General features: G+C 38.2%; 1 protein-coding gene across 7 annotated transcripts in view; it reads right to left on the reverse strand.

The window, feature by feature from the left end:
* SUPT3H (SPT3 homolog, SAGA and STAGA complex component) overlaps positions 1-22,925 on the reverse strand; it is a 280,114-nt gene that overhangs the window by 126,802 nt on the left and 130,387 nt on the right. For all 7 annotated transcript variants that reach the window (XM_064508310.1, XM_064508308.1, XM_064508309.1 and 4 more), the window contains one exon: positions 8,171-8,255. In XM_064508310.1, coding sequence (XP_064364380.1) covers positions 8,171-8,255 — 85 coding nt within the window. The remainder of the gene's footprint in view (positions 1-8,170; positions 8,256-22,925) is intronic.

Genomic DNA, 22,925 nt, shown 5'->3' on the forward strand with positions numbered 1-22,925 from the left:
TTAAATAGAGCATGCATTTGTATTTTGGAAGCTTGAACTGGGACTAACTTAATCACTTCATTCAGAAAAGCTCCCAAAGCCAAAGTAATTGAGTATATGTATATTGAAGAATTCAATTGTTTTCAAAGACCCCGTGAGTGAAATGTCACACATACTCAATTCCTTTTGCTGAACAGCTGAAACAGGGATCTGATGCATTAAGAGTGAAAAAAAATAGACATGTATATATAGACACATATATACACATACATGTACAACACACATAAAGCTATGTGAATGCTATAAAAGGCCCAAAAATTGATACAGACAATCAGGAAATATCAGGATTATGTCTGCCTGCACTACCTTCAATCTTTGTATTTTACATGTACTATGAGACAGTCTTTAACTATTGATCCCATTGCTTTTTCCACTCAATGCAGTCAAGTTTGCCAAGTTTGGGTTTTTTTCCTCACTATCAAGCATGTGGCTACAATTATGTGGACATAATTATTCATTTCCTGCTGGCTTTTTTCTATAGGGTTCTTCATATTAGTATTTAAGTCCTTCCCAAATGATAATTTATCTTCTCAGTCTCCAAGTGAAATGAAGAGGCATTATGTTTTGACCTCAGTTGCCATTACACATGCTCAGCACACAACAAAGCAGAATTCAAAAGAAACCTTATTTTCTCTTCCTGAAATCCATTTCCTAATTTATAATGCATGCACCATCTTCCGAAATAAATACAGCAGGAATACCATACAACACAGCCGCACAACCAGAGCATCATGTGCACTGAATGATGTGGCTGCCTGGTTGGAAAAATACCCACGAATCGCGGAAGGGGACTCCTGAGTATTACAAACTCTGTATTTGCTCCTTGGGTAGAAAGAATATCTATGCCCCAAAACATGCTTACGAGGCCTCTGATACTAAGCAGCTCTTGCTACAATAATAAAGAAAACGGTGTAGGATTAGACAAAATTAAAAAAAATAGCCCCTTGAACTTGCAGTGACTCCCCAATAGAATATCTGCAAATTTGTCCTCTTCCATTTTGCTTGGCTGAATGTGAAAAATCCAATTGCAGCATATCTGCTCTTTTGGAAGGAAAAGTTACTAGACTATTGCCATTAAAAAATGAAGTAGATTCTGTGCTTTAGAATAAATACATCTGAATTAGGTAAAAGGGTAACAGCTAATATAACAGTAGAAAACTCAAGACACCATTTTTCAAATTCATTAAAGAAGAAAAAGCCAAGTCTTCATAAAAAGTCAGACAGGAGTTCATCAATTTTAATTTTCCATAAAATGTCTTCTTAAGAGTCTTTTTATGATGCACTAATGTATTAAAGAGGAAATGCTGTCCATTCGCACAAGTAATCTGAACTCAAGCGCTTGCCAACAACAAAATATTAGAAAAGAAGAAAATGAGAAATCTCAAACAAGAAATTGAGCAGCTACAGAAACCCGTAGGGCATACAAGACTTGAAATGCGAGACTGGCATACCACATTTTTGGGCACGGGAAGCTTGTTTTACTAGGCTGCCTTTGTGAAAAACCAACTTTCAGAATGGCAACCAGAACAATTTGTTAAAGGTGCAATTCCCAACAGAGATGAAGGGGAAAAGAACCCCCAAACTTCCTCCTAGAGATGCAATTACATAATCTAAATGACGAGCACATTCAAGTGATGTGCACACATTTTACAATCAACGACCACTTACTAGAGATAAAGTCCTTTTGCTTTTTTTTCATCACGCATGGGAAGTGCTAACTTGCCGGTACTCGTGGAGTTCTTTGGATTATACTTATTTTCCAGTTTGATCTCTTCCAGGGCAGGTGTGCCATGTGCTTGCTGTGAATGCATGTATGTTGTTGAATTTACTCTACAGTACGAACGGACCGTATAGTCTGAGGATTTTTCCCAGATGGTTTTTGTGAACTCCTTTCTCCCATTCATGTAAACACACAGTGTGTTCCGGTTTGCCGAGTTGTATATATACTCTGCGACTCAGTACAAAGTCTGAATGTTTAGTTAGCCAGAAGATTGTTTCCATCCTGTGATTCATGAGGTCCCTCTGGTACCCTCAACTTCCTTTATTTTGTACAATCACAAATTATATTAGTTTGTCTTATTTTGATAACCCCTCTAATTAATGTCCTGCACAGGAAACTTTATTACTGTTTTAAAACAGACTCATAAAACAAGGACTTTTCCCCTTACTGAGGTGGCATAAGTGACAGTTGCATATAACTTTGTGATCAAGAGTGAACAGTGCTTCACACTGTTTGTTTATATCACTGGGCAATTTCTGTTCATGAATGTGCTGTTTTCAAGGGTTTTCTTCCTAAAAAGGAATGTCAGAAATTCTACAATTAAGTGTATAAGGTTACAAGGCCAACAGTTTGAAAATGCAGTAGACAAACTTGAAACTGCATGATTCAAGCACAGCACAGAGGTTACATACATTAAAATCACTAATGCAGTTTGTGAATGAAAAATGTGTGATTCGTTTTTTTTTTCAAAAACTGTTGGAGTAGGATATAAAGGACTAAGAAAAGTTTTATCCTTCTTGCTATTGAAATTCTCGTTTCTCCAAATTCCCTCCCATTCTCACCACTGTCTTTTGTTCTGCATGTGTGCACAAAGGTAGGTTTTCCTTCCTCTACCTTTGTGCCTTCTTTTCAAACCAGAATGGTTAGCAGTTGAAGGAATAAAGCTGGGAAGCAACAAAAGCACATCAAGTTCATTCAGAAAATGCTTGGCATTTTGAAAACATAAAATTCACATCAATCAAGATAAAGTACTTAACATTTCATATCAGTAAATCTATCCTTTTACTTTTCTCTCTCTCTTCACCTTTCCTTTTTCTAATCATGACAATTGACTACCCAATCTTTAAGTCCTTATTATAGAAACAATTTACAACACAGGACGGACTTATTACAGACTTAAGGATTTGAAGTGCTGCTGAATCATTGCATCTCACTGTAAGTGTCCTATCTATGAATTACTTCCAGAGTTTAAAAGAAATCTACATATTTCAGCACAGATTATTCATCCGCTGAGCTGTGTTCTGTGCTTTGGTTGAGACCAAATTTACTAGATTATCTGTGTAAAAACCAATAAATTTCCAATAATAGTAAACCAGAAAAAAGAAAAATGGCCTATGTATATATGCAAAACTTTCATGTATGCATATATGTAACACGAGACCCAAAACATATTCCTAAAAAGGAAGCAAAAGTAGAATAATTACAAGCTAACAGCACAATTTATATGAAATTAATTTCTTCCATAGGAACACAAAAATGAATGATAAAAAAAAAAAGAAACCCTCTAACCACAAATATCCTGTACCATGAGATTCTGGGGCAATCTAAGTTACATTTTTTCTTATTGCTCGTCAGCCCATGGAAAACGCGAGCTCTCCAGGGCAGGGATATCTTCCTGAATGTTTGGAGAGCTCGCATACCAGAGTCGACACTGCAGCTGAGTGGGTTTGACTTAAATCATTTGACTTCAATTGAAGAGATCAGAGTCCATCTTCCAGCAAACACACTTTAGCTGACAGGGAGTAAACCACAACTCAATTAATATGAATTCTATCATTTAGGACAGTCTCAGCAAAGACTTATTACAGTGTACAAAGAACTCCAGTGGAGAAAACATTTAAAGGATGTAGTCCAAGGCCGCTGCAATGTGCTGTAGCCCTCCCTCCGAGCAGCCAGTCTTTCATGGTTACTTACAATACATCGTGACTTCCGAGCTTTGCTGTCTATGAGCACACTTATATTTTTGGTGGGTGTATGTGTAACTACTCATGTCCCCTTGTTGAACTCTTTGCTACTGCTAAAATGTCTTTCAGTGGGGAAAAATAAGTCTATTCTCTTCCCAGAAGCCATTCAATATCTAGAGAAAATGTAAAGGACCGAGGTTCAGACCTAGTGCTAAACTGAATTCTGTGGAAGCAGGTCTGTGTACTACTACTGTCACACTTAGCATGCCCAGGGAATAAACTGCTGCTAGTTGACCCTGAATACTAAACATTCAGCTAATACTTTCCCAGTAGAAGGAAAGTAACTCCTTAACAACCTTTTTGATTTATGTAGCACATTATGATCTTATCTACCAGCCTTTGAACATCTCAAGTACCAGCACGGAGCTATGACCCTATCAAGAGAAGATAATGAGAGGTCTTTAGTTGTTAACTTTAGTCAAATAATACCACATTTTCCTACAATCCAGCCCTTTTCATTTTCAACATTACCGAAATTCTGGATAGAGATATTCAAGCCCTACCAGACCTGTATGCATCTCCTATTTCTCATCATTTAGAAAGATCAGGTCATCCCTGCAAGACTCAGCACATAGTCAGGATGTTTAAAGTCTGCTCTGCTGAAGAGCTCTGCTCCCAAGAATCTCACTGATAGGCACAAACATACCACACTTCCATATGTATAATTTTATGAAAGACAATGATACTTGGAAAAAACAAAAGCTAGTAAAAAAAAAGATGACTGAAGAGCACTGCAGAGAGTATGCGTATTTGCAAATAATACGGGGAAATTAACCGTGGAGTCCTTGTTTCCTAATTCTCCCTTTTCATCTCTGTTCACTTTCCCACAGCAATTCTCTCTCACCACTAACATGTAACTGGAACCATGGAAGATGCTGAACGCACACCTTCATTTTAAGGGTTGGAGCTATACGTTACCCTCCATTTCAATTTGGCTGTTCCCTCGCTGACCTGTACCACCTATATGGACCTGAGAGTGAAGACATGCCAAGCTTCAATTCAGTGAAGGACAAAGAAAGAGAGAACTAAGGTCTTAGCCCGTCATCTTCTAGGTCTTCATATAAAAACCTCTGAATATTCAGCCCTAAGCACTGCTTCATCCAGTGCTTCTATTCACAGTTCTCTGGTTTCACTTGCATTTGTACAATAAGGTTCATATTAATACATACTTAAGCAGCAATTTACTTCTTAAGAATTTCAGAAATTTGCTTTACCAGCTTTACCAAAAATAGAAAGGGCCATACAGAATGCAATCTTAGTGTAAAGAAAACATGAGTTACAACTTTCCAACTTGACTCCAGGCAGTGGAAATTTGCAGCGAAGCAGCTGATATAATTACAGAGCTAAAACAGGTGCCTGAAAATAGAAAGCTGATGGGCTGCATACAGAACTTTCTTACTACACATGCAAATTGTATTGGATACGATGAAAGAAAGAACTAAAATAGGCCTTGTTGGAACGGTAAGTAATTTAAAGGCTTGTGCTCTGCTGATTAACATTTTTTTGCATTCCCTGTTGAACTTTTTTTTGTAGGCACAATTTCCTTTGGAAAAAAACATTTACTACATGGCAATATAGCCTTGGCTGGGACCTCCAGTCTTAGAAGACATAAATAAATACAGTTGAAGAGTTAATACGAAGACATTTAAAAATACATACAGATCACTTTCTGACACAAACCATCAGTCAGCAATGAATTCGATTTCAAAATACAACACAAATTCCTTGCGCCCTTCAAACAAATTATGTTTGAAGAGAGAATGTACAGACCTATTTCATTCTATGGGGTTTTGTTTTTTATTGCTCATTATGCAAATACTGAAAATTTACTATAATTAAAATAGATGCCAAATTTTTTCAAAGTGATGTTAGCATTCTGAGACAATTCACTTATACAGTATAGATGGAATTCATCTCTCCTAACTTTTATATCTAACTGTTAGATGTCCGAATCTCAGCCAGCCACCAAAGGAGCCCTTTATTAGTCAGCTGAGGAAATAAATTCCTCAGGAGGTGATTCATCTCATCTAACTCAGAAACTAATTTTAGGCTGATATGAATCACCCTCTGGAGATCCTCATTTCCTTCTCCCCATTTGTATATATGGTTAGCAAAACATTACTTAATTTAAAGTAGTGTACAACCTGTTACATATTGTTCGAAACACACACAAAAACCTACCATAAGTCACGATGTGGACCAACAGAAGTACGCTTTTCGAGAATTTGACTTGTTAATGCAGGCATCTGCTATAGCAGCCGGACTTCATGAAGTACCCAGAGGTCTGAAGCAGTGGCCATATAAATCTGTCCAAACTGGCCCCTGATTTAGCAAAGTTCGGATCAACTTTGAAAATCGGAAGCTGGAACCATAAACCTCCAAGATATCAAAAGTCAACCAATCAACGCCAATTAAGCTGGCAACATATTTTTGAATTCAGAAGCTCAAATCTGGACTTAATCAACAAGTATGCCCTCGTTTTACAAGCGTGTTCTACAAAAGTCGCACGCAGCATGCCAGCTTCACGTTGTGCATAAAAATAATTTCTTCAGTATAACCTTAAACATGCATTACGAATGACAAAAGGGGCAGGAATTTGGGGAAGAAATCATTAAATTACATAATGAGAGCTATATAACCCGGTGACATGAGCAAGATCACCAAATCTAGGCAGCAAGCAATAAATTCATATCCGCGGCCAGCTTCAATTCTTAAAATAGCTTTTTCCTGATACTGGATACGTACCCATGGCTTAAGTGAAAACTCAGTAAACATACGTAACAACAGCTCAGAAGGAAGGCGAAGCATTAAAGGACGCCAAATGTGCAAAAAATGGCTCTCGGAAGCAGAGGGCCTGCGAAGAGCGCGCGATTGAAGCGTGCCGGCAGGCGGGTGCCAGAGGTCAAACCAACGAGCCATTAAAGATACTTTCACTGCCGTGGAAATAAAGTGCTGCCTTGGGCTCCGGAGGGGAAAGGTTAGGAAAGCAGTTTATCTGCCGCACCGTTGTCATTCTTGCTGCTGCCGGGGAAGGGCTGCATGCTGCCCGGCGCCGCGCGGGCTGAGCCGCGGCTCGGGGCAGGTCCCCAAGTGAGGCAAGACCCCCCCGGGGCTGCAGGTTGTGTTGCCTCCAAACGCAAACCAAAGATCAGCTGAGCCCAGGCAGGCAAGGAAAAACACCAAACCTGCCCTGCGTGATCACGAGGGGAAGGGCGAAGAAGAAACGGGCCAGACCTGGAAGCAGTTGCTGCAATTTGGGAAGCCGCCGAACCGGATCGAGTGCAAAACCGGAGGACAGCGCCTGTCTAAAGGCAACCAGGAGGCTGTGGGGGGTTTTATTTATCATCCCCTCTTATCTGTGCTCTGCCCCATTCTGAACTTGCTCTGCTTTGAAAAGTTTATTATTTTACTTTATGTTCTAATAAAACCGAGCTTTAAATTTAAAACTCTTTCTGATGGCGCTCATTATAAAGAAAAGATTTCAGAATTTGCAGCCTCAAAGCTCTGGCCAATTCAGGGTCTTACCAAACATAAATATTAGTTCTAATATGTATTAGTTGTAAATATTAGTTCCATATAATTTGCACACCTATATAAACATGCAAGTAATTTCATTTGAAGGATCGCTCTGAGAAAAAAACAAACAAGACCTGTTACGCTTCCTAAACTAGAGGTGACATATAATGGTACTGCTTTATGTGCAAAACATCATTGGAATACGCTGGCAGGTTCCTGCCACGGTAAGTTCTGCAGTGTAAAATACTTCCACTGATTTCTTAATCGATAGTGTTGAATTTAAATTAAAAACTACGGAGAAGTCCAAATTTTAGGACTGATTTTGACGGACTAGAGTCAAAACAGCCAAATTGGTCTCATAACTTTTTCAGTAATTTCAAATGATTTATAAACTGCTTCCACTGGCTTTCAGTAAGTAAAATTATTCACTGTTTCTGCATTATTTTTAACATGAAATGAAAACATTAAATACTAAAAATATTAGAACATAAATATTAAGCAAATATTAACATACTAACACAAATATTAAAAAATAAAAAATCAGCAATGAAGTCTTCAGATGACTATATAGGGTTTTTTTAAGAAGCAAAGCCTTTCACAAAAAATTAGGCCAGCTTTATTCCCCAAGTTAGGTGGGTTTGCAGATAACACGCAAATACAGAATATAGCCATAAGCAAAGCATACACCTCTCTGCAAGCCTAAAATTGGCTTCTTCAGACTACCAAGGCAGAATGTCATCCTGTTTCTGGGAGCTATTTGTTTTTTAAAAACAGATCTCTTATGAGTTATTAGATCATGAAAACTTGATCATGAAAATTCCATGTTATTTCAAGGAGCTTTTGTGTAAAGACTTTTTTATCAGTATCTTACCAAATTTATCAGCTGAGTGTGGACAATGTCTTCTACCAATATTGCAGTTTCATGCAGTGGCCTGCGAGCATCTCCTAAGGAAAACCTGAAAGAAAGTGGTTTATTACAAGGTTATGAAAATGAGTTTAAAAGCAACAAAGTAGGTGGTCTCACGCAAAATTAAAAAAAATCTGAATAATAAGAGCAAGTTTAATACACCTGTGTACCATATGGAAATGGATCACTCAGTGTGGTGCAAGGAATATAAATCAAAGTAATCTCATTAAAGGGAAAAAAGAGCTGCAAGGATGTATACTAAAATACATAGTGAGAAAAAATGAAAAGAAAATTAGAGGACGACAGAGGAAAACCCAGTTTGTAGGAACATTTTAAAAATAGAGTAGGCAAAGCCATAGCACCTGCACAATCAGGAGTAATTCTGTGTTTAAAACCCCCTTCAAATGTAAAATTACCAAATGATTATGTTAAAAAGTAAAATGCCAACAGGCATTTTTATCCCAAATCTAAATACTAGTGATATGATACAGAGGATACAAGGATGAATTAAAGGAAAACAGTTTTACATATAATATTAAATAAGAGATGCTCCTAAAGGCTACGTTGTAAGATTAAACTGACAGACGAGCATAAAAAGATGACAGTGTTCATAAAATATCATGAATAGGAATCACAACAGAAGAAACTGTGACGATAAGCTTTAATAGCTAATTAAAAAGCCAAAAGAAAGAAATTAGAGATTGTTTATGATTAAAAAATAGATGGTATTTCCTCACTATACAGACGTAACAGTATCACTCCAAACCCGATGTTACCACACCTCCTGTTCAACACACAGAAATACCCAGTAGGGCACAACCAGACCTATCTCAGTTCACTCGGAGCTTCAGAATTCAAATACATCTGTAAATAAAAAGCTGTAAATAAAAAGGGAAGGAGGGCAGGCAAAGTAGTTCGCAGGTACAGCCACATCTTGGAGAATACTAGTTAATACATGCAATTATTTAGACATAGTCTTGGAGTCCTTCACAGAAAGTGCAACTGTGGGACCACTGTATGCAATGATTACAGCTCTACGTCCATCAGCACTGCTGCTTTATTGACAGCACAGCATTTGGGGAAATTGTAGCATCGCATTGACTCTCAGCAGGTATCAACTTTTTTCATTCATATTCCAGGGGAGAGTGCTCCAAAGGAAGATCAGGTTCCACCTTGGTGGTCAAAATCAGCTGTCCCTGACACAGGGAGGACCCACTTTGGGGTCTGTCAGCCACCAACACAACCTTGAGACTGTCTGAAGGGTCTCATCCTTGTCCACTGTGAAAAGACAGCCTGCCACTTGATGACATAGGAATTATAGACTCAGCCTTAAATAAATGAAGTTTAGACAAAAACCAAGTACATTAATCTGTTAAGGTAATAATTTAAAGTCATGTTCATAAGAGAATTAAGCCTCAGAGAAAGCCTAACCTAACATAAAACTGTGTGTGTGTAATGTCCACATTATTAAATTCTCCTGTCCCTGAGAACAGAATAGCCACTGCTTATTGGGAAACATCCTTGGCTCCTCCTAATTCCTGAATCATTCTGGGACTTTTTGGTAAAGTGGCAATTGGCCAAGGACAAAGCCATGCTATGTACCATTATAACAGCTTAACTGTCTACACGATCAGGGTGCAGTGCCCATGCACTGCCACTGCTTAATTTACTAGCATGCATGAAGCTATCGAAAGTATAGAATCATTCCAATAAATTGTACAAAATAAAGCAAGACTTTCTAGCATTTACTTGCTCACTACACCTCTCACCTAACTGCCAGTCCATCAGCTGGAGTGGGATAGCTCTTTTGATCTGAGATGGGCATTGGCCTTTACTAGCCTACGAACAAAGACCACAGGCACTGCAGAAAATCTGAACGCTACACATTTGGTTTGGAGCACCTTGGGCTCAGCAAAGCCTAAGCTTTTCCCATGCAATGCCCCAAAAGTCATATGAAAATGCGTATCTTAAATTCTGATTGTGAGCTTCAGTTCCACACTCAGACACCTACAACAAGGGAGTCTACATGTGAGACTGGTTTCTAAGTTTCTCTTTCAGATAGTGACAGAGTACAGAGGTAGAGTACAGAGGCACTTAGTTTGAAATGTCCAAGACATGCAAGTGGGACTGACAGATATATTACCTGTTGGTAGCCAGCACTCTTCCACATAGGCAGTTGAAGGTCTAGTGAAGGACCTTTAGTGCCCAAAATGACTGTAACTGCCTACATTTGGGCAACTAAACTCCACCCCTAATCATTCTAGGTCAGTGAGTCTAGAGAGATGTTCAGCTGTCCCTGAGCAGACATCTGCATCTGGATGGTTGAACTGCAATCCAGAATAATCAAAGAACACAGGAGAAAAGGGGGAAAGAAAAGGTCTCTTCTTTTACAGTTTCTCCTTCATCACATAAGGCACAAAAAGATGCTATCTGCATGCTGACTACTATCTGTTCTGTACTTCCAAACCCCTACTTTTCCAAATTTGGTCCAACATAGAAGCAATTGGGTATTAAGGATTCTAGCTATGGTTCTTGGTTGGATATATATCTCAACACCTCTCTCACTTTTCTCAGAAAAGTTTCTCTGCCTTACTTCATGCTACACGCAACCTGGAAGCAATTTGTTAATACATCAGCTGTATTATGTATTAAGCAAGGAAGCTATAAAATAAGTAACGCTGTTTTTGACTATTTACACACCAATTTGTAAAATAATGCAATGCTTTATCTAGAGAAAACTTATTCTTTTACTATGGAATCACAGTAAGTAAAGAGGTGCAAAGTGGGAGGAGTTACTTTTCTGAGCCTGAAATGATATTCAGCATTCTTTACATGGCAAATTTTAGCTTGATACCTGTAAGGGCACAACAAAAACTATTCACACATGAGTGTACCCCACTGCTCCACCCTAGTCATAGCACGGGGAAATTATATTCTTTATATTTGTTCCCTACCATTTGTCTGTCTTATTTAGACTACTCGTAATTTAAAGTGATGCTCACATCCTACGATGCATTGTACAAAATCTCTGATGTTAGGACAATTCAAATAATTTACTTTTATATTATGTATGTGTGCACATATACTTGAATTACAATGTCAGATCCTTCCTAGGACTTGCACAACCAACGAACCATATCCTATTGCATATTTTATAAACAAAAACTGTACAGTAAATAGGAAATATATATATACATAAACAGAATTACTTTCCTATTGCTCTGGAATGTGCAATAATGTAAAAAAAAAAAAAACCCTAAAGATTCAAAGCAATTGCTTATATTGGATAAAATTTAAGTATTTCTTTTTTTAAGTAGAGCACATATGTAAATTAACTGCAAATTTACAAATAATTTACCTTTTCTCTAACCACACACTGTATATAAAAACAAACAGAATTCAGCTTTCACAACCATGTTATGCTGTTCATTTATACTTACCGACACTTTAATATTTAAAAATCCTGTTCATTTATTGATAAGATTTAACAGCAAAACAAAACAAACAAGCAAGAGAATAGTAAATGCCTGGATGCTAACATTACGATCTTGACCATAAATCACTTTTGTTCAGTTTTATCAGCAAACATTTTGCATACACAAATGAAAGGGTTTTTTTTCTTTTTGAAAACAAAGTGCAAGGACAAAACTCTATTTTTGAAGCAGAGTGCTGGCTCTTCATTGGGATACCTTCCTTTTCCACATTTACAAACCTCTCTCCCATGCAACTGCCAGCTCCATATATGGCACGGGGAGCAGAAGAGATGCAATCAAGACCCAACGTATTAAAATAAGGACAGGCTCCCGCGCACTCTTCCTCTCTCTACCTTCAAAAGCTATTTGTATCTCAGCTGCTCTTCACTGTTTTCCCACGTAACTTCTGCCAGCTTCTTTCCCACACACAGAAAACTAGATACTGGCCTGGTGGTTTCAGGAAAAAGCAAAAACACCACAGCCGCATCCTTTTTCTTTGCAATGGGCCCTGGATTTTTTAGACACTCAAAGAAATATGAAGCCTCGATAATAGCTCATGGTATTTGTTTAGTGTTTGTTAGGTTTCCTGCCACCAGCTCTAGATTTTAATTAGTTTGTATGATAATATTCTTTATGATATCAGACGGGAACTTCTTTGCCCCTTTGTACTACCAGAAATAATACTATATTGAGGTAAAATCCCCCAAAGCACAAAGAGCAAAGTAGTAAACTCCTGAATTCCTTTCTTCAATTTTGCCATCGTAATTCTCCATTGCAAAGCTGGGGACTCCAATTTTTGCCAAGTTACAGAATACGAACTAGGTTCAGAACCAAAAGAAAACCCTAAAAAACAAAAAACAAAATTTGGTGCCCTCGCTTCTGGGAACTGAAACTGAACTTGATGTTTTAATACAACTTATGAATTTAATTTCATGTATGCTTTGCTTTTAATGGTTCATTAGGGAGTCCTTAGAAAAACCATCGACTTGCTGGAAGTATAAACGTCTTCCTACGAAACATATAAAAATTCTGCTGAAAATAGGGAAGCGCTATTGCCCCACCGGTAAATACTGAGGAAGAAATACACTGAAATACAACATTAGCAGTGCATCAAAACAGTAATACGATACAGAAGACTGCCCCGATAGCAGAAGAGACCTGTCAAACACATCTCTGCGTCCAACCATTATACAGGTCGTGCAATAACAAAGCTTTCCTAGATGATCAAATTTCAAAGGTTTGTCTGTTTTAAGGAAAAGTTTTTACAAGGGGGTGATCAACTTACACGGATTTTCTCAGGCGGATTAGAAGAGAAGCGGGGAGCAAGAAGACTGCCGCAGCTCTTTGATTATTTGCTTTCAGCTTCTATTTCTAATTTATTTAAATTCCTGTAATGATGTCTCCAGGTGCATCAAAAGGGGTAAGCATCCAGCCCCCAAAATGCACACCTATGTGCAAATACACACACACAAACACACTGACACACATCTATACTTAGCACGTGCTAAAATACTAGAGCTACTCCTGGTGCAGAGCCCTACATCGTAAGAACCTCAAAAGAGAAAATCTTGGGCAGCTCCAAAAATAGATAAAACATTTTCTTTGTTACGTTTCTTGGGGTTTTGGAAGCCTGCAAAAGGTATTGGGCCAGGCACGGCAGCGACTTTACTTGAAAAGCCCTGATGCAGAGCTCTCCAGGTGGCCAGACCACCAGGAGAGCAGGCTGTGGAGACAGCAAGCTGCTGCAATCTCCCATCCTCCACAGGCTTGCAAAGCTCTCCTGGCCAGAAAGGAAGTATAACCCGGGTGGCTGGGAGCGCACTAAGCTCGAATAAATAGTTTCCCTTACTGGGGCTTCTACTGAGTTCATACCATAACAAAGCTGCCCCAATTCATGGAATTTACCACCTTGAGTAAATTTGATGAATCTAGCCTAGAAAAAAGTATAAAAGCAGTGAGGTAGACCGGTGGGAAACGTGCTTTTTTTTTTTTTTTCCTAGAAATCCCTAACAATTTTCCTTTTCTGTTTCTACATGAGAGGATACGCAGCAGCAGAGATGGTCTCTCCAGACTTGAGTCTTTTTATGCTTCTGAAGACCCCACATGGGGCAAGCATATACTTTTTCTTCCTACAGTACAGTGTTATTTATTTGCTGCTGCCTGCTGGCCTGAATCATCACTATTTATCCCCAAGAATCCTCTATGTTGCTTTCCATTGATACATTTATATTGCATTGAATATTTAGCTTTCATCCGCTACAAGAGTGATCTGTGTCCATTTATCCAACACAAAGACTTTTTCCTCCTAAAGGGAAAAAGCAAGAAAAGAAGAGGCAACAGAAAAAAAATCTGAAAAAAACAAAGAAGTACTTTACATAACAGAAGTAGCCATAGCATGGATTCTGTAATGAACAGGTATCGAAGCAGATCTGGGCTGGATACTGGAGAGACCAGAGGGTCTGTACACTGGCTACTGGAGGGACCAAGAGGTCCAAGCGAGCTCCTGGAGAGACCGTTGGCTCGGGGGGTTGACTGTGAGACCCATCTGCATGTGCCTGAGGCATCTGGAGATGAGAGGATCCAAGGGCCAGCTACTAGACAGACTGAGTGTCTAGGGCCAGTTCCTGGTGTAGACTGAGCATCTAAGGCTAGCTGGTGGAGGGATCCGCATTGTGTACATACGAACATATACATACCTATGTACACACACACACATATTTCTCACTAAAGGACCTTCATCCTGATCAGCCAGAGAGAGGAACAGGATGAGGCCACTGATGCTGTTTGTGTCTGAGTGAATGCTGTGTGTTTCTGTTGGTGTTGATGTGCGGCCAGCAGTGTGTATATATATATGTGTGCATATATATACGTGTGTGCGTATATATATATACACACACATATATATATTTACTGTATACGCATGTCTGTATGTGTGCCTATTGGGAATACATGCTCAGCCTCACTCCTGGCTGGAAGGTGATTCAGCTCATGCTGATGCATAATGGGAAGCTAGACACTTAACTCGCATGTAGACAACTACTCTGTGGACATCTAAATTCAGGTGTCTAAATCAGCAAGCTGATTCCCATCCTGCATTTATTAACCAACCAGCTAACCGACTGAGCAGAACATGATCAAGCTGTAACTGCTTACTACGTAAAGAACTGGCTAATTCACTGCTGCAAAATCTAAAAACAGGCAAGGATCCCAAAAAATCACAGAGGAAAACACAACTACTAGATATATTTGAACTGGATAATATCTGGACTCACTTCTCAATATTGCAATAATACACCATAAATCTCATTTCTGACAGCTATCTGGCAGGAATGCATCTGGAATGCACAGTGTATTAATTCACAGAACTTAGATGTTTGCACACTGTAGGCAAGTGTTCTCCTAAACATATCACTCATCAGAGAGCTGACTGTCAGTTTATGACAAAGAAATTCAGTTTTTGGGTACTGAGCACAAGAACATCTACAAAACCTCCAGCAATTCTAATGTCAGAAGGACAGAGACTGCAAATTTCTACAAATAAATAAAAGCAAACTTTAGAAAATCAGCAATAAAGTATTTTGAAGTAATTCACTTTGGTGGCCTCTGTTCAGCCTCTCTTCTTTAACATGAAGACCCAAGTGCCACCTTTAAATCATGCTGCCTTTGAACATTAGCATACCTAATCTATACACTGGGTTTTATGCCCACAATTACTGGAGTACACAACAGGGCCCAGAATTCCCAATTTCAAGCAGTCTGCTACAGAGGACATTGGAAACCATGAGGTATATGTTCTTCTATATAAATTACAAGTAAACTGTAGGACACAGGAACAATCACCACTGCCCAAATTTGGATGCTTCCCCCATCTATGACTAACTTCATGGACTTGTAAAACTCTGCGGTAGGTGATAGTACATTATTAAGGTCCCAAAGATATGTTTCAGGACAAAACGTATAAAAGCCTAAATTTCCTATAAAGCAGATGGAAAAATACAGCTACCCACAGGGATGCCTAGATTTCAGGCACTAAATTCAATGTCTGAAGTTTTGCGTTGTTTCTTTATCACCTCTTTATAACCTTCCTGTGTCACTGACTGAAAACGACCCCAATTGCTAATGCTGCAAGCATGCAAATAGGCATGACTGACGCAAGACTAGAATTTGCTAGTACATACATTTTTTCAGATGCTGCACAGTCTAGACACTGTTTTCCAAGTATATGTCTCTGGCTATATGTTACCCAGCTATCTGGACACCAGTATTACATTATTTTGCATACATAGTTGAGTAATTGGTATTGACTTCAATAGCTCTTCTAGTATTACTTCCTCTACTACCTCTTTCATGATTTTTTTCCCCCTAGGTAGTCTTCCTATATCATTGTAATGCATGAAAGTGTTACTGATACCTTCTCTAATTCCTCAAGGGAGACCATGCATTTTGCCTTCTTAGGCCTATACTTGGGTTAGACAACAGACTACAAGTTTAGTCATATTTTCTTGCCTAATAACTGAGGAATGTATCTCACTAGCCTGATGGTGTGAACAACAGTAACTCCCCACTCTCCTACTTCAATATAGTCAACAGCAGTAATAAGAAGTTCTTAAAATTGATTATCGTCTACTTATTTATTAGGTGGAAGCATCCGATTCACTCTTTAAAACACTGCAATATCAACTAACTCTAAGAATTTGAGCACTGAATAACTGAATTCTACTAAAAGGAGTCATAGTTGCTTAAGGAAAACATCATCTCCAAAATGCATATATGGCAGTGAGAACAGCAAGCACAGAAAGAAATGGAAATGCCAGCTATGAAAGGTTTTGTTTCAGTATAAAATGATGTCCAGCTGATATCTGCGGATATTGGAAAAGCATAAACATCAAGAAGCAAAACATTACATGATACCATTGAATTATTCAAAAGGACATACTGTCAAGGGACAAACTTTAGAAAAGGAATATTTAGAGCAAATCAGAAGAAAAACGTCTGGACAACAAGAGCTAAAACCCTCTGTAATTGCCTTGGAAGGGACTTCATTGCTGGAAACATTGAAAACTAAGCTCAATGAAGAATGGGGTTTGTTTTGTGTGTGTGATGTTAAACAAGTAGATGAAAAGAAATCTTGATTATGTGACTTAAGATATTTAGATATTATTGTGTTCTAAGGTGGCATGTCATCTGCAGCTAACAGATGGCTGTGCAATTCCTTAAATACCCTGAGAGGAGCATGCTGAGTCTGAAATAAGCTTCATCCATGCTTGTAGCTGTCAAAATTCTAGAAACAGGAAGAGAGTTCATAATTATTTTGAATTTATTGTAAAAAAAAAAGTTATTAATACTCACTTCTCAGTCTTTACTACTGATACATCCTCAATTACTATGTCGGAAAGCAACATCCAAAGATACTGGCCAAGTTCACTGCCCAACTGAGGTATGATCTAAACAAGGCAAGAACAAGCAGAAGCAAAGGGACTGCTAACTACTTCTTATAAACTCAACCAAAATTCTCTCAGCTTGAGTTTAAATGTTTAGTTTAATCTCCACATTTCTTTCTCCTGTAACATACCTACTGAAAGTGGGAACATATGCAATTACAGTTTTGATTGCACAGCTGCATTTCCATTAGGGAGGTACTCGTGTCTGTCAAGCCAAATGTGATTCAGATGGCAATGTCACTTTCTACCAAGCCATGCTTGCTATGAACAAGCGCCCACCTGAGAAAGGTCTCTTGTCATTGCCCTAACCCACCTTTAGTAGTCCTCCAGAAAGCATCTTTAAACCTTTTTCATAGTAACTATATTTACCTAAAGATGAAATTAGTTTCTTTACACCATGAGTTTTTAAATGGTAAGATATACCAGACAGGAGGATTAACAATGTTTAACAGCTTGCCAAATCGAAAATCAGATCATTCTCACATAAAGAAAAACTCTGCCCACAGTGACACCATCACGAATCAAGAGTAACACAAAATCCTCAAGAAATGAATTTCAGAGAGGCTAAAGTCTCCCACATCTATGGACGGTCCCGCTGTCTTGATTTGATAGAACATTTTGTTTAAGCATGAATCTTTTGAATTATGCCCTAGACTGAGATTGAAATTGCTTTAATGACTTGTGCAAACAATTCCCCCCGCTGCTAAATTGTTCCCTGAAGAAGGGAAACTTTCATTAATGTCACTTTACATACAATGTAATATATATAGTAAGAAATTTATATCCAATTTTTGCTTAAAAAATTCTTACTTATTCCTGAAAAATTACTGTGTTCCAGGACAGAAGGGGAGAAAAAAAAACCGTATCACTGCTACTTCTGGTAACACCGAGTAACAGAATAATTGAGATTAGAACAGACTGCTGGAGATCATCTTGCTCAAAGCAAGTTGCTCAGGGCTGTGTCCAGGTGTATCTCCAAGGATATAGACTGCACATTTTCTCTAGGCAACTTGTTCCAGTGCTCAACCACTCCCACAGTTCTTCTCTGCCAAGCTGCTCTCCAGCTGGTCAATGCCCAGCCTGTCCTCGTGCATGAGGTTATTCCTCCCCAGGGGCAGGACTTGGCACTTCCCTTCGTTGAACTTCATGAGGTTCCTGTCGGCCCATTTCTCCAGCCTGTCGAGGTCCCTCTGAATGGCAGCACAACCCTCCGGTCTATCAAACACTGCTCCCAGTTCTGAGACATCTGCAAACATACTGAGGGTGCTCTCTGTCCCATCATTCATGTCATTGTTGAAGATGTTACACAGTACTGGCCTCAGTATCGACCTCAGGAGTACAGCACTAATGACTGGCCTTCAGCTGAACTTCATGCCACTGATCACAACTCTTTGAGCCTGGCATCAGGCAGTTTTCAGTCCACCTCATTCTCTGTGATCATTAGCTTAACTATGAGGAAGGCATGAGAGACAGTATCAAAAGCCTTGCTAAAGTCAAGACAAACAACATCCACTGCTCTCCCCTCATCCCACTAAACCAGTTGTTTCACTGTAGAAGGCTATCAGACGGGTCAAGTACGACTTTCCCTCCATAGACCCAGGCTGACAACTCCCAGGTGCCTTCTTATTCTTAACAGGTTTAGAAATGGTTTACAGGATTAGTTGCTCCATCCCGTTCCCAGGGACTGAGGCGAGCCTGACCAGCCTGCAGCTTCCCAGGCCTTCCCTGTTGCCCTTCTTGAAGGCAGAAGTGACATTTGCTCTCTTCCAGTCCTCAGGAACCTCCCTCAATTGCCATGAACATTCTTCATGAGCAATAATATACATACAATACAAGCAGAATTGTGTATATTATATTATTGGATCCATGCAGAAGAATAAATATGCAAATTAAACTTTGATTTCAAGAGGAAAGTGCCATAACTATAAGTTTACTTGTACTTAAATGTTTACAGCTACACCTACCAGGTCTAACAATCCTCAGCACCAACTACTGGAACACACATTATAAAACATCTAACTGCTCAACTTATCTGTAAGACCATAATGAAGTTTTAGCTTAAGGAAGTAGTTATGTGCATTTCCATCGAATTAAGACATCAAAATGAAATCACATATGCAAAAAGGCACTTAGAAAATGTATTTGAATAAACTTCCTGCACTGTTTTTAAAAATGTTTTAGTATTTTCCCTGTGGTCAATGAACTTTATGAATTATCAATACATAACAGCTACTCAGTTGCTATGCCAGATGCATATACAGGCCTACTTCCACCAAGCCAGGTAAAGGTAGATCTCTGTTAGGGGGAATGTGTGAAAATCCCATCAAAAACTATATATATTTTTTTAAGTTTTGCTGAAAGCTCTGCAGAATAATCCTTATACATACAGTTTTGCTGAACTCACTTGGATTACTCTTTGCAAACTGTTGTAAGGACAATACTCACGAACTGAGAATTACTGTGATTTTGTAAAATAAGTAAATGCTACAATTTGGGCAGATATGCTACATAGGTGATTTTAAAAGTCCTGCTTATTAAGGAAAACAATAGACTTCACCCTGGTTTGTTTGTTTTTTTTTCCTCCCCTTATACTATTGTAAATACTTTATAAGTGCCAGAAACCAGCGGATTTCTCCCAACACAAAGCTGCGGCAAGGATCCCTTTCAGTACCATTGTACATTAATCAGAATGCACCAAACTGTAACAGTTAAGTGTTTTAAACATAAATTAATTGTACAAATCCTTATGACTGCCAAAGGAAAAAGATATAATTTATTCCAGTTGTATAACCTAATACATTCCATTTGCTCATTCACAAAGGGTTTCAGTTTTTTCAGGAAATAAATGAGACAACTGTCTTTCTAGACCAGGCAGACTGGACTATGATCAGTCATTTCTGCTCTAGGAAAAAAAGTTCATCTCAACAATATACCCAAACACAAATGGAATTTAACCAAGCCAAAAGACATGGATTTTCAGCCTGCTCTCATGAGGATAGGGTGAAAAAATGATGAGGAGAGCAGGAAGTCAAAATATAATTTTACTGTATATATACATTGTAAGTGTTAACCAAATGTGGAAATCCCTCGTTATTTTAAATCTAGATTAAAGCCACGAGACAATTCAAACTAATCCACAAGATACAAAATATGAACTAGGATGAATGCCTTATGCTAATTTTTAGAGGAAAAGTATTAGTCCTTCCGTATTCTCCAAAATGGTAAGACCATTTTGGCTTGCTCTTTGTTTTAGAAAATAATTTCATAATTGCATGAATGAGCTCTTATGGGTGTTAAATGATAATAATTACACCCCATTGTCAAATAGCACACTTCCTTATCAGATGTTAACACATTTTACAACATCTCTTTTCCTAATTTACTACCTTTCCTGAAAGCAGTGCCTGGAGAAGGGAAGCACTGTGTCCAAAGCTAGTCTGTGACAGGACAAGCAATAAAACGCCTTTATGCCTCCCGCTGCCGGGTGACAAGTGCTCTAGTGACAATCAGTATTTGCAAATTAGATTTATTTTAAGGTTTAAAATTTTAATAGTAAAACTAAATGCTTTGAAAAGTCCACTGAAGCACACAGAGAGCTGGTTTTTATTCCTCTTTGCAGTACTAGCTTCAGATCGACATTAGAGCACTCAATTTTAATAATGGGGAGAAATAGAGAGGCGTTGAGTAACATGCTCCATCTCCCAAATACGGAACGATTTGGGACTAACCGTGCATTACTAATCTCAAAATTTCTCACAGATGCACTAAGACCGAATATGTGTAATCTTTCCAGATTTTTCTTTTAGATATTACATATATTAACGAAACTCCACTGATCAGCTATAAAATATATAATTTGGCGTTTTGGATCATCAGTGGTCCATAGATCCCAGTTTGGAAATCTATGCTTTAAATTACTGATGACAAGTCAGGAGCACAACAGTTCAGGCTATCTACAACTAACAAAGCAACACAACCTCCCAGTTACCAAAAAGCCCACTCTGAGATGTTAAGCTAATTATTCCATACTATCATTGAACTTGCAAGTGAAAAATAGAAATTATTGCCCCAACTAAGCACAGAAAAAATATATCAGCTAAGAAGAACAGACACACATCCATTAAAATACAGAATAGTTGCTTTGAATACTTGGTTTTAACTGAGGTTTAACTTCAGACCGCACTAATGCTCTCACTCGAAAGATAAAATTCTGCCATAAGGTACACCATTTTCCCTTACAAAGACAAAGCTTTAAAATGTATTTTATTTGAGAAATCAAACTATGCAACATTCTCCCTAGAGTAAGAAACTAGAAGTTCTGTGATAAAATCTTTTCTGGAAGGTCAGTGCAATTTCATATCACTGGTGTGCTCCTTTTCCTGCTTTCAAATGGATTACTTAAATGTTTTAAAATGTTATAACCCACAATAATCTGTTCCAGGCACCAACGAAAAGGAAGAAAAAAATTACAGAAGTCAAGATGTCGCCTGGAAGCACTTTATGGCAAACATTATAAAGATAACACAGAGCAGAGAAGCTCTGGTTCAATCCATTATAAATACCCCATTCTTCTTAAAATCACAAAAATATATTTATAGTAAGGAACTCTTACAGGCTTTTTCCTTAGAAGACTTCATTTAAGTACAATTTGGCAGAATTTTTGGAACAAGAAAAGAAGAGTTTTATAAAATATTGATGTTTTACAGTCACCCTACTCTTAATCTACTTGCTACAAAAACAAAAGCAAGGACTTTGGAAGAGGACCACATCCGTGTCTATTAATTACACTATGGTTTTTGATTTTGTCCAAAATGCACTCTCTAGCAGTTATACTGAGCATGAACACTAAATCACCACTTAGACAATTAATGACATAAAAAACACAAGTTATTTTTCTCTATTTATCATTGACTTATAAAGTATTGTTCAAAGAAATATATGGAATTGAAAAAGCATGAGGTGAAAATACAGACAAAAAAATTCCTGTCCACGTAATTAATATGGATCAAATCTCTAGTCTCCCATATCTCCAAATGAAAGCCTAAATAGTTGCCTTGTCTTCTGCTCTTACCCCATCTCCTTCCCAAGCCTTAGGGAACTCAAAAGGGGCACAAACACACAAAAACCATACTCTGCACTAAGCCACCTTGGGCACTAAAACAAATTGTTAAATAATCACTTTGAATGCAGAGAGCTCATCAGAAAGCATCAGCTTTCTTAGATTTCTCAAAGAAATAATTAATATTTTTCTTTTTCTTTTTTCAACGAAAAGTGCTCAGTGGAAAGTGGGAAGCAGTAAATGTGAAACACCTGGACTTTAGAAAGATATTCTCGTAAGCAAACTAGGGAAATACGAGCCAGGTGAAATGATCACAAGGTAGCTACATGAGCGGTTGCTCAAGAGATGCATAAGTGGTTACTCAAAGAGGAGTTACCAAAACTTCACTGTCAAGCAGCAGAGGACACTGTGCAGAGTCCAATGCCATTCAACGTGTCCATTAACAACGTGGATGATTAAAAAACTCCACATATTCTGGAGCACAGAAACCAAATTTAGAAATATATTAATAAAAGGGATAAATGGTAAGAAATCTGATCTGGAAAAATTAATTTTTAAAAAGGTGGAAAAACTGAGCTTATAATGGAAAGAGGTAAATTCACTTGATATAGACTGGTTGTTTAAGAACAATATAATAAGAATACCAAAAAGAAGGATCTGAAGTTGTAGCATAGCACATACAAACTATGAGTTAAGAATAAAAGACTTCAGAAAGAAAGGGGGATCAAGTATCACTCTAAAATGTC

This window comes from Dromaius novaehollandiae, chromosome 3 (assembly GCF_036370855.1).
Source record: "Dromaius novaehollandiae isolate bDroNov1 chromosome 3, bDroNov1.hap1, whole genome shotgun sequence".
NCBI classification, from domain to species: domain Eukaryota; kingdom Metazoa; phylum Chordata; class Aves; order Casuariiformes; family Dromaiidae; genus Dromaius; species Dromaius novaehollandiae.